At 42.7% G+C, this 13,157-nt stretch overlaps 1 protein-coding gene across 1 annotated transcript in view; it reads left to right on the forward strand.

The window, feature by feature from the left end:
• Positions 1-13,157, forward strand: part of rxfp1 (relaxin family peptide receptor 1) — a 56,944-nt gene that overhangs the window by 20,278 nt on the left and 23,509 nt on the right. Inside the window, exon 3 of the mRNA XM_012834266.3 lies at positions 10,045-10,128. Within this exon, the coding sequence (XP_012689720.2) occupies positions 10,045-10,128 (84 nt within the window). The remainder of the gene's footprint in view (positions 1-10,044; positions 10,129-13,157) is intronic.

The following is a 13,157-nucleotide window of genomic DNA, read 5'->3' on the forward strand; positions in this document are numbered from 1 at the left end:
TCTTACAGACCCTGCAAGCTTTGAGGCATTGAGGCTTTGAGAACACCAGGCTTTGAATACTGGAAGCACACCCTGCACAAACTCTGTGCTATAAAGCCCTGAGTTTAAACCACAACTATTATCATGCCAATAACAGATTGGCCAGATGTACAGTAACTTCAGATTGGCCAGGTGTACGGTAACAACAGATTGGCCAGGTGTACAATAACAACAGATTGGCCAGGTGTACAGTAACAACAGATTGGCCAGATGCACAGTAACTTCAGATTGGCCAGGTGTACAGTAACAACAGATTGGCCAGGTGTACAGTAACAACAGATTGGCCAGGTGTACAGTATCAACAGATTGGCCAGGTGTACAGTCATTTCAGATTGGCCAGGTGTACAGTAACAACAGATTGGCCAGGTGTACAGTAACTTCAGGATGTAACTTCAGAGTAAGTCCCCTTTTGTAATATTTGTCTTCAGAGGACCCTATCTGGAAGCGTCGATTAAAGTTGTTCTATTGAATGAAAGAGAAACCCAGTGCACACCAGGCTTCCTCGTTCCAACCCACCCACAACTATTCAAATCAATTCAATTAAATTCAATTCAATTCAATTCAATTTAATTCAATTCAATTCAATTCAATGTTGTTTTATTTATATAGCGCCAAAACAATAAAATTGTCTCAAGGCACTTTACAGAGCCCAGTGCCTGAACCACCTTAGAGCAAGCACAATGGCGACAGGGGCAAGAAAAAACTCCCTATTTATCAGGAAGAAACCATGACACATAAGAACCATGGCACATAAGGGGGGGCCATCTGCTTGAGGTCGGCCGGGAAGAGACACTAGACAAATGCTTTGAGTATGCTCTGTGTGCGGATATGGTAGTGGATATGCATTGAAGTAAAGTACTGTGAGTATGGAAATAGATGGAAAGTACTTCTGTCTGTCTGTATGGCAGTGGATGGAGAACACTTCTGTCTGTAAGGCAGTATGTCTGTGTGTATAGCAATAGATGCCACGTACTATGGTGTGTATGGTAGAGGATGTCTGTTAAGGGAAGTTTGGCCTCCAAAACTCCACTGTGCTAAAAAAGTGTCCAAACGAGGGTTAGATACCCTTCCCTGCCTCCTGTAACAGTGGGGGAGCTGTCTTAGAGGTCACACACACCACACACACAGACGAAGAAGAAGAAGAATGTGCCTGCTTATACAATCCTGTGTCAGGGCCAGTGCTCTTTTATTTAAGATGCTTTACTAAGTGACCCAGTCAGCCCCTGCCCTGCTTAAAGCATCAGTGAGCATCAGAACCGCCACCATGTACTGTAATGTACTGTGATGTAGATTAGCGTGTGTTCCCATCAGGTGTGTTAGGTCCTAGATAAGGTGTATGTTTATTTGAGTTTGTATGTGTTTGTGTGTGTGTGTGTGTGTGTGTGTGTGTGTGTATGTGTGTGTGTGTGTGTGTGTGTGTGAGTGTGTGTGTGTGTGTGTGTGTGTGAGTGTGTGTGTGTGTGTGTGTGTGTGTCCAGCAAGAGTGAATGTAACACTGTGTGATGATATACGCAGGCAGTGGCATAGATTACACAGAAGACAATTCATCTGGGGGTGTCTCTGTTTCACAAACAGCGGCCTGCTTCAGATTGATAACGAGTAAACAAATCAATCATCCTCTTGCTGCACAATTATGATACTTAGGGTTCCTTTCTTGCCCATATCTAGATCTAGATACGTGTTTGTGTGTGTGTGTTTGCATATGTGGTTGTTTGCGTATATGTGTGTATGTCGTTTGCAATAATAAGAATAATGAGACATTATCCACTATGCAAGTTGATTAGCATATAAATTGTTAACCATTGGAGCCAATCTCCAAGTAACCCAATGGAGGGGGTCATTTACTCATCAGAAATGCAAATTAACCCCACAGCTAGCCAGTCTCTCTCTCTCTCTCTCTCTCTCTTACTCATTTTCTCAGGCTTTCAAAGCAACAACAAGTTCCAATCATGACAGAATTACAGCAGCCATTGATTTCGGTTATCAGTTAGCTTTGGTGCATCTTTGCCAAACCCACTAATCTGTTCTGACAGTTCAGTGTGGTGGTAGAACTAAACCAATTTCTGAAAAGATGAATCGAAGCGAAATACAGTTTCGAGAACAGACACGGTTGGGACCATCTAAAGGATGTTCACTGAGTTAATTAAGCAAAGGCCAATATGCCTAATTAAGCCATGATTGAGTGGGAGTCTCTCTGTGCAGGATTGCTGTTGAAGGTGGTTTGTTATGTGCCACTCTCCAATGTGATCCATGCAGCTACGAAAACTGTGTTCAAGGTCTTATAACATTAACAGAACGAAAGTCCACTGTCATCTTTAATTCAGGTTTATATCAAACATCCTTTTCCCCAACACTAATGAGAAGCACAAATGATTCTACTGTTCCAGTGCAATGTCTATCTTGTGGTTTTTGAGAGATATCTTCCCCCTCTATCTACCATCTTCCTTGTGTATGAAGTAGTGCTGTCAAACGATTAAAATATTTAATCGCGATTAATCGCATTTATGTCATAGTCAACTCAAAATTAATCGCGATTAATCGCAAATTTTTATATATTCTAAATGTCCCTTCGTTTATTTATTTTTTCCATTATTTTATTTTTATTTGAATGCCCTTATCAACATGGAAAAGTGGATTGGCTTGCTTCATGCAAATGTTTTATTTTATTGAAAACCAACATTGCCAAACAGGGCGGTACAAAATAAAATTATAAAGTTTACATTTCAGGTAAACAAGGACTCAGCCTATAGTGCAGTTAAACCATGGCTTAATATTACATTTTTTCCAAGTTTGCTGGGAACATAGCAGTCAGGCCTCTTATTTCAGAAACAATGAACTGTAACAGTTAGGTTACCAATAAAAGGTAAGCCTACTACTTCTTTGCTTTCAGCCAGCTGCCTGTTGACATTTTCAGACAACAGTGCAAACACAACTTTTAAAAGTAAACTTTTCATTCAGAAGCTTTTTATCATCTATTTCGCCGTATCGCGCTCACCATTCACTCAAACCGTAACGTTAGCCTACTACACAGTTTGCGAGGCCAAAAAGAATGTTAATCTTAAAAAAAAAAACTGACAGCACTAGTATGAAGTTAACCTAGCAAGATTTTTTCTGGCTTCCAAACTACACAGATAACATGTGTGCTGCTGGACTGACAGTGGTGTTTTTGAATGTATCATTGTATGTTTGTCGATTCTTTTATGCCAAGTTGCATGAGGATTTACTATGAGCACAGAGTTCTACTTTCCTCAACACATTTGTCTGTATCAATGTAGATTATACAGCCGCTACCCTCCCAATAGAGCAGTTCCTCTCTCCCCACTCACTGAGTGTGGTGTAGCATAGAATGACCTGAACTAACACAGAGAGATGACACTGTATGAAAAAAACTAATTATAAGTGTGTTTTTTGTATTTGTAGAGATTGAGCAGGGAAGGCTTTTCTGGGTCTTATACAAGCTGCAACTGTGCAAATGAGGTGCATTAAAGATTCTCACCATTGTTGATCACAGAACAGTTCTCTTTGACATGAGGAAACAGCCCAAAGACGTGACCAGTCATATAATCCGTGCTGAGTCAGACTGGCCCATGCTGAGCTCTGTTTGCATGCAGCAGCTCTGCTTATTTCTTCTGCATACCGCAAACTCACTCTGTGTGTGTGTGTGTGTGTGTGTGTGTGTGTGTGTGTGTGTGTGTGTGTGTGTGTGTGTGTGTGTGTGTGTGTGTGTGTGTGTGTGTGTGTGTGTGTGTGTGTGTGTGTGAGAGAGTGTGTGCGCGAGAGAGTGTGTGTGTGTGTGAGAGAGAGTGTATGTGTGGGGGGGTTTGTGAGTGTGTGTGCGAGTGCGTGTGTATGGGTTTGTATGTGTTGTTTGTAAGTGTGTATGTGCATGTAAGTACGTGTGTATGGGTTTGTATGTGTTGTTTGAATTGTAAGTGTGTATGTGCATGTGTGTGGGTGTGTATGGGTTTGTATGTGTTGTTTGTAAGTGTGTATGTGCATGTGTGTGTGTGTGTATGGGTTTGTATGTGTTGTTTGTAAGTGTGTATGTGCATGTGTGTGGGTGTGTATGGGTTTGTATGTGTTGTTTGTAAGTGTGTATGTGCATGTTTGTGCGTGTGTATGGGTTTGTATGTGTTGTTTGTAAGTGTGTCTGTGCATGTGAGTGTGTGTGAAGAGAGAGGGTGTGTGTGTACTCAGTGGCCAGAGGGACTGCTGTGAGGACCGCTCCCGATCTCCCCTCTGTTCCACTACAGCATGTTCACCTCTCTAATGAGGTCTGCTCACTGAATCAATAACAGGTTACAGATGTAGCAGACCATTGACAGAAAACACACACATGTAGACATACACACATGTAGAGAATACACACATATGTAGAGAATACACACATATGTAGACATACACACATGTAGAGAAAACACACTCATGTAGAGAAAACACACACGTAGGACATACACACATGTAGAGAATACACACACATGTAGACATACACATATGTAGAGAATACACACACATGTAGACATACACACATGTAGAGAATACACACACATGAAGACATACACACACATGTAGACATACACACACATGTAGACATACACACATGTAGACATACACACACGTAGAGAATACACACACATGAAGACATACACACACATGTAGACATACACACACATGTAGACATACACACATGTAGACATACACACACGTAGAGAATACACACACATGAAGACATACACACACATGTAGACATACACACACATGTAGACATACACACATGTAGACATACACACATGTAGAGAATACACACACATGTGCTCACACACAGATAGTCACACACATGCACACACAGAAACAGAGGCACCATGAATATGCACTAGTCACTGATTCCCTTTCAACACACGCGTGTTGTTTCAACCCACAGTCCTGGCACGTCTGTTCGCCTCGAGCAACAGGCGTGTTTTTATCCACAGGCTCTTACCACAGGAGCAGACGTTCACATCGACGGCCTCTGGCTGGGAACCCGACATCCCTGGCATTTCTGTCAGCTGTAGTGAACAGAGGATAACCTTCCCAGCTTGTAGGACATGCTCATGGAACCGTGCCTAATATATTCTGTAGTGTTATTTAGGGACAAAAAAACAGGACTTTTGTCGACGTGTAGATACTTTTTATAGTAGCCTTCAGCTCTAGTCTGTAATAGTGCCACTCTTACTCCATTCAATTCAATTCAATTCAATTTTATTAATAGTGCCAAAACAATCAATTAAATTAAATTGTATTACTATAATGCCAAAACAATCAATTCAATTTAATTAAATTAAATTGTATTACTATAATGCCAACACAATCAATTCAATTAAATAAAATTGTATTAATACAGTGCCAAAACAATCAAATTGTCTCAGGAGTTCCAGAGCCTGAACCCCCTTGGAGCAAACACAAGCACTTAGATCAATATGACAAGTTCAGCACCATTTAACCAATATCTGAGCGTTTATATTGGTCACGCTCTGCATCAAATCCACCCTGAGCACATTTTAAATAGCAAGCTAATATTAAATACAGGAACATAAAGGGACTCCTTCCTCCAGATGTCTTGTCAAATCATGTCACACGTGTCCACATGTGATCTGTCATGACCGCTGGTGGAAAATGTTCATAACACGAAGACAGCGCTAGGGGATCAGTCAAAATCTGGTCAAACATTTGTTTGGGCAACATTCTCAGATAGAATGACACCCACATGAATTGCTAAGAGAGTGGTCTATTTTTGTTAGTAAGCAAGGCTAGATCCATCAAGGCAGTCGAAGTAACAGCTGAATCTACAAGAAAGACTCAGGAAGTAGAAATAAAATGGACAATTTAACCCACAAATGAATGATACTCCTGAAAGCAACAAAGAATGACATGGTTAGAGGTACATAGAATCTATTTTAAAAACAGATGTAAAGACGGCCCATTGGTCTTGAATGACTTCTAAATGAACCGTAATGAAGGAGCAATGATGGCTTCTAAATGAACCGTAATGAAGGAGCAATGATGGCTTTCCTTCGGCATCTTGCCTTTTATCGAACATGACACAAGCTTCAGAAAACTGATATTGAATGGCAAGCGGGGCGCGGCATTTCAAACAACACACTGATGATAACACTAAAAGGGAGCATGGCAACATTCTAAATTCATTCATTACATTTAATTAATTTAATTAAACGAAAAGAGAATTACACATAACATTGGACACGCAGAATTATGGGAACTACATACAACCAGGAAGTGTACAACTCCCCTTTGCATGTGATATAACAAATTATACCCAGTAGAGTCTCCTTAGCTTCCGTTTTTTTATTTGGTGGGCACTGACGATGCACTCTCTGAGATAAGAGGAAGGGCTCAGATCTCAGACCTCCTTGACTGTTTATGTAAATATGGCCGCTCAGTCAGAGATAGCCGATAGTGATAGCTCAGTGGCATCTGCAATATGAAGGTCTTGCACAACGTTAAAACCTCAGACGGCTGAGGTGAGTGTGCTGAAAGGGTAAACATTGTGTGTGTGTGTGTGTGTGTTTTAATGTGTGTGTGAGACTGGTGTTAAAGCTTTCACAAATCCCAGCATTAATCTGCTGAATACTGCATACATATGGGCTTGCCTAGAAAAAACATCTCATAAAAATAATTAAAAAAAGATCTATTTGGAAGCCTGTAAAGGATCGTTTGATTGTCTGCTTTGCTGCTGTTTTGTCAATGTATTGCTATGTAATGTAATGTTATTCATGATCAGCATGCTAATGTTTTCCTTTTATAACATGGAGAAACAGAAGTGAAATCAATTAGGTTAATGACTCAGATAATTCAGCCAAATCATTCTTTTAGCAATTATTTATGCTGCATTTGCATCCGCATCCGCACAGTTCCATCAGCTCAATATGAATATTTCATGACCACAATCCCTATGTGAAACTCTCCTTTGAAACACAGCACCACCCATCTACAGTATTTACCGTCATATGTGTGTCTGTAACAGTCCTGCACTATTTGAGCGTGATAAAAGACGACTAGCAGTCTCGATTTGTTTTGGGGGAGACGGTGCCACTGGTCTCAGCATGAAAAAAGACCTGGAAAAGTAGTAGAAGAGCAACAAGATGACAAACTACCTCCACGGAAGCTTAACGAGCAGACGGACGCCACATGGAGGACGGTGATATGAGCTCTTCTGCTGATGAAGATGCCCTTCTGGGATGCTGAGGCGTTCTTCAGTATTTTGTTCTCAGTATGTTTCTAGAACGTTCTGGTTACTGTGTGAAGTACGCACTGAACACAACGTAGTACCTCAGAGAGCAGCCCTGACATGGTCCTGATGGTGCCAACCCAGGCCAGGAGCCTTTTAGACCCCACCTTTAAGACCCCACATTTAAGACCCCACCTTTAAGACCCCACATTTAAGACCCCACCTTTAAGACCCCACATTTAAGACCCCACCTTTAAGACCCCACATTTAAGACCCCACCTGCTATCTGAAATGACAAGCACTGGCCTTTGGCACTTTTCTGCTCCCCTGTCATATCTCAGACATAATGCCAGTCTTGTTAATCCCCTTCAAGTTACTGAAAGACAGCCTGCTTAAAGATTGCTCAAAGGCAGATGTGCAAAAGGTTCTCTCTCTCTGTCTCTCTCTCTCTCACTCTCTCTCTATATATCCCCTCTCTCTCTCTTTTTCTATCCCCTCTCTCTACCCTCTCTCTCTCTCTTCTCTTTGTCTGTTTTTCCTCAGCATCAATGTTTCTCTCGCTCAATGGCAGGTAAGTGTACTCTGAGCTGTAAGGTGTCAATAGCAGGTCATATTGGTATAAGTCCGGAATTTGTGAAGTGTATGAATATCATTAAAAGGTGTATAAAGGGGCTATTAATACCTGGGCTTCTGTGTAGATGGAAAACATGTAGAGACCCACAAGTGGGGAAAGCAAACATTGTGTCTCCTACTTGTATTTGCGTTTGTCTCTTTAGAATGTATTATCTATTTATTCATAATGTATTTGTATTAGGAGCCCTCCTACACTTATATGAAGGTGCTGTTTGGGTGCATTTCAACAAGGGCCTTCTGTGAAGGATTATCGCGCTGTCATTGAATGAGTCCCCTTTTGTTACGCTGCTGTATGGGTGCTTGCGTGTGCCTGTGAATATTCACCTGCATATATAGCTCTCTGTAATATCACAGGTCTCTCATGCTTCACCCTCTGACTCATTCAGCCTCTGTGTCTTTCACGCTGCCATTTTCTATGTTTCTTTGTTTTCCTCGCAGCCTCTCCACTCTCTATTCCTCTTCCTCCACATCAATCTCTGCACCTTTTTTAATTGAAATCTGAAATTGAAGTCTGAAAATCATCACAATTATCGAACGGTGCCATATTTCCGCCCCTTCCACAATTCTGCCCCCTTATGCTTACGTGCTACTTTATATTAATATCTGCCAACCAGAGAAACAGATTTTGAACAACGAAAGCTCCTGCATTAAAAGGGGTGTTTCAATTATATGTGGCAAAAAAATTAGAGTTACAGTGTAATTAAGTGTACTAGACAGCAATTTATTACCATACCGACCAGAATACCAACCTCCTCCACCTCTGCATCAACATCTTCTTCTTTTTCTTCCTCTTCTTTCCTCTGCTTCATCTCTCTCCATCAGGTGTGTTTGGGTGAGTGTGTGTCATGCAGGGTTGAGGTAGCTCAGGGTAGGAGATTTATTTGAATTGATTCCTCATAGCAGGCCTGTGGGGTCTGCTGCCAGGAGCCCGCCCTGCCAGAGCGTGGTATTACCAAACACACACACACACACACACACACACACACACATGATGAGCACACACAAGGAAACCTAACACGGACAAGTAAGGACTAGAAGAGCACACACAGATACAATCAATTCAGATTAAGTCACACAGGAACACATTATTTTTGGCAGCTGTCTTAATGCGCCTGATTGAGTATTTGATTGACTGGCAGCCTTTTAGATCACATCCACACCTCCTCAGTAATCAGACTCTACCCTACCCACACACATTCTCTCTGCTATCCGGCGTCCTTGTTGCTGAGACGCATGAGTAACGTTTCTGGTCTGCAGCATCTGCTGTTGAGGACGTGTCTTTGCCTGTCCTCTCCTCTCCTCTCCTCCCTCTCCTCTCCTCCCTATCCTCTCCTCTCTATCCTCTCCTCTCCTCTCTCCTCTACTCTCCTCTCCTCCTCTCTCCTCTCCTCTCCTCTCCTCCCTATCCTCTCCTCTCCTCCTCTCTCCTCTCCTCCCTCTCCTCCTGGCCTTCCCCCTTCTTCATCTGTCCCGTTACTCATCTCCTCAGTACCGCCTCAGGCCTGGACATGTGTAAGCAATACAACACGTGGGAGAGTGGGGTTGGTCACTTCTCTATCTTTCTTTCTTATCTCTCTGTCTTCGTGATATTCTCTTGCTTTTTGTCCTTCTGTCTGTATCCTCTCTCTATCTATCTCTTTCGCCTTCTCTCTCTCTCTCCCTTTCATGTCCTGAATTCAGAGGGTAGTGATGTGTACTCTAAGGTGAAAGGTCCTCACACGTTCACATTTGGTGTTATCTGTAGGGGCGCGTGGAGTGCTTGAACAACGTTAACAGGTGCATAAGTGGATAAGTGGATCGCTGATTCACAGCTTTGCTGTGTGTACCTGACCCTTGACCTCTGTGCTTGGCCATGGCCTCTCATTGGCTCATCACTGGCAGAGGCAGCTACGCGGTGTACCGAGCCGACCTGGCCTCTAGGGGTCAGGGCCTGATCTCAAGCACTAAACCCACTGGATGAGGATTTCAACGCATTCATTCTTCCTCCGTTGTTATTTTAGCTGTTTACCTGTTTACCGTCTGTGCCGGGAAATGACTGTCTGAATCCTAAAGAGCTTCTCTATTGCCTGCCGTAGATTGCTGAAAAAGACATGGTTCTTTGATGGTGAATGGGATGTAATTTCTGCATATTTTTCTTTGTCTGATAGGAGACAACAATGGATGGCCGCACTTGTTTGACAAGTACTTCGGAATGCCCAACAATGATGCAGGAACCAAGTCTAATGCGTGCTGTAAGTATGTCTGTTGCATGAATGCACTGGAATGCACTTCAGCTACAGAGCTGGAGACAATCTTCCATAAAATGTACAGCCAATAACCTTTCGCGTTTTAAATGGACCCCATTGAAAAGGCACTTAAAGCTTTTTCTTGGAACCGTCTGATAAAGGAGCCTGCGTAGAGTTTTCTTGAGGTTTCATTGGAACAACTTCAAAGCAGTTCTCTAAAGTTGAACTGTTTCAAAAGCCAAGCTAATTTTCTTCATCTTCATCTTGAAAAAGGTTTTATGTATTGAGGAACCATGAAAGAACCTTGGAACCATTTATACCCTGACTATTTGAAACAGAGCCACACTCCAGAGATTGAATACGCGTGGCTTCCTGTGTGGTGGGTGTCAGGGCATCGTGACCAGTACAGACATATCCTTCCTCTCGTCGGCTCTCAGCTCTATTTAATCTCACCTCCCATCATTGGTCTTGCTGTGACATCACACAATTCATCTTGACCTTGACAGGTGTGGCTGAAGGTGATGTTTTCACCATTAGGCATAGTCACCATCACTCTGACTGCTGACAGCGGTAACTCACAGCCTGTTATGACTGATGAGGTGTCAGGTATCTGCCCTTCTTATTTAAGGAATCACTAAATCAGGGCTGTAAAGATAGTATTCTCACTCATTCTTCAGAACGCTGTAGAATGTCCCATTGAATTTAATGGGCCATCCCAATGTTCGGAGGTCTGATATTTCTTGATAATGACCGCTGAAAATGAATAATGACCACTGCCACTGACAACGGTCACTGCCATTGGCAACACTGTCATTGGCAAACCATCCGGTCATGTATCATCATGAAGTGATTTATTTTGTCAAGATTGACTGGCGGACTATACATTATCCCATACTTAACAAACAACAAAAGCAACAACAAAGAAGAAGAACAACAACAGCAACAAAAATAATAATGATAAAGAACAGTCTATAATAATCTATGCAGATACATCAAATGTATACAAATATTATGCATTCATTCATTTTATTTGAACCAATAGCATTTAGCATGTTATGCAAAAAATGTCTTGTCCTGCAAATATTGGGTAATGGACCTGTTATTGTGATAGATAGATAGATAGATAGATAGATAGATAGATAGATAGATAGTTGACACGGGTGCTTATTAAAGGTTGTTAAACAGTAGAACATCTTCCACTTTGGTTATGAACACATAATGAACATGGTGGCTGGCTTGGTAGGTGCCAGGATGCTCTGATGTTCCACAGTTTTAAAATAGTCCTCCCACTTTTTTTGGAATTTACCTTCCTTGAGATATTGGCTGGCTGGCTGCCACACACTAACAGCCTGTTCTGTCCTCTTTGCATGGCGCCTAGTCTGACGACCTAGGAGATTAAAAAGCAAAAACTCTGGATTGCTGCAGGAGGCCCAGACATGCACAGCAGTTTGGTTAAGGGGAACCACTTAAAGAAGCACAAAGGACTCTCCATGAAAGATTTCAGAAAAAAACATTATTCCATCTAACTATTCCAATTTGTGACAGGTTTGCCTGAATGAATGGCTCACATATAAATGTGAAGTCATATGGTTTGCTGGCACCATGTGGATTGAAGGCCATTTTTTACCGTTTTTTACTTTTTGCAATGGAATGGGTAGGTGACACAAACTCTTTTGAAACTTTGGACATCCTTTTTGTTTGTCTGACCTAAAATAGCTTTCTCTCTCGCAACTGACACAATGAAAGTAATGAGAAATGGTGACATCCAGGACAATCATTTTCAGAAGCGCCGGAGACAGGGCTCTTTAATTTAATCGGTGGCCATTAAGATGTTCATCATGCTGACAGGACAGATACTATAGTCCTGATGTCCGGCAGCCTCCCCAGGCCTCACGGAGCTGAAGCGGACAGAAGGAGCAGACAGCCTATAATTACGCCAACCGCACTTCATGCCTTTTAGCACTCAAAGAGAGAGGAGGACAGAGAGAGAGAGTGACTAAGACAGAGAGAAAGAGAGAGAGAGAGAGAGAGACTATAGGAGAGAAAGAGCGAGAGACTAAGACAGAGAGAGATGGAGAGAAAGACTAAGACAGAGAGATGGAGAGAGAAACCGGTTTTCAGTTTTTTGTGACAGCTGCGCAGAGGAAGTCCTCCTGCTGCTCAGCAACATGTGGAGCTTTTTCTGACAGATGGGAGAAACGCTTTCAAGCTCAGACAGAGAGCCTCAACCAAACAAAAAAAAGCACGGGAAAAAACTCAGGCGGGCAGATGCCGGATTCTGTGGGGTTTTTTTTCTCCAGAGGAGCCAACGTTTGTCATGTTCTTCTTCAGAGATTATTCCCTGCATTGGTGTCTGTATCTATTTGCCTGTTTTGGTTTGGGTGTTTCCAGAGGTGCGAATATGATTATCACTTTTGCGGTGCAGAAAGCCAGTGGGTAGAGACAGCTGCATTGGGACCGACTGGCACACCGGCGCTGGCGCCTCACTATGTGCCCTCAGTTATAAGGGTGTGGGCAGCGGACTCTGCCGGCCTGAAGACACCAGTCTGTTTCCGTGTGTGCTCAGTGTATGCAGTGTAGGCTCTGAGTTGTCTGCTCTCCTTGCTGCTGCTGCTGCTGCTGCTGCTGCTGCTGCTGGGGTTTTGCAAAGCTCACACACATCAAAGGCCTGTGGTTCTGTGAGAGAGTGATTACGTTGGTTCTGGTGTTGGCCGATAACGTTGTTATTCATTTCTTTGTGATGTCACGATTTGTGTTGTGGAGCGGCGTTGTGACGGTTGTGTATGTTCATTTCAATCCTTGAAAAGGCATAAAACACCTGTGTAGATACGGCACGGCAGTGTGTCTTGGAAAGATCAACAGGGCTTTCAACCTGTGGTACATCACCTGTCTCGACGACTGACATCTGTGCCAGATCTCCACGGATGGCTTGGACGAGTCCGTCATTTATGTCACAACACAGAGCTCCTGTATTGTGCACAGGGGGTGTCTGGCGTTTGCATCAGGTCCTGTGGCAGACGCTTTTGTCCATGTGA

This window comes from Clupea harengus, chromosome 6 (genome assembly GCF_900700415.2).
Source record: "Clupea harengus chromosome 6, Ch_v2.0.2, whole genome shotgun sequence".
Taxonomy (NCBI): domain Eukaryota; kingdom Metazoa; phylum Chordata; class Actinopteri; order Clupeiformes; family Clupeidae; genus Clupea; species Clupea harengus.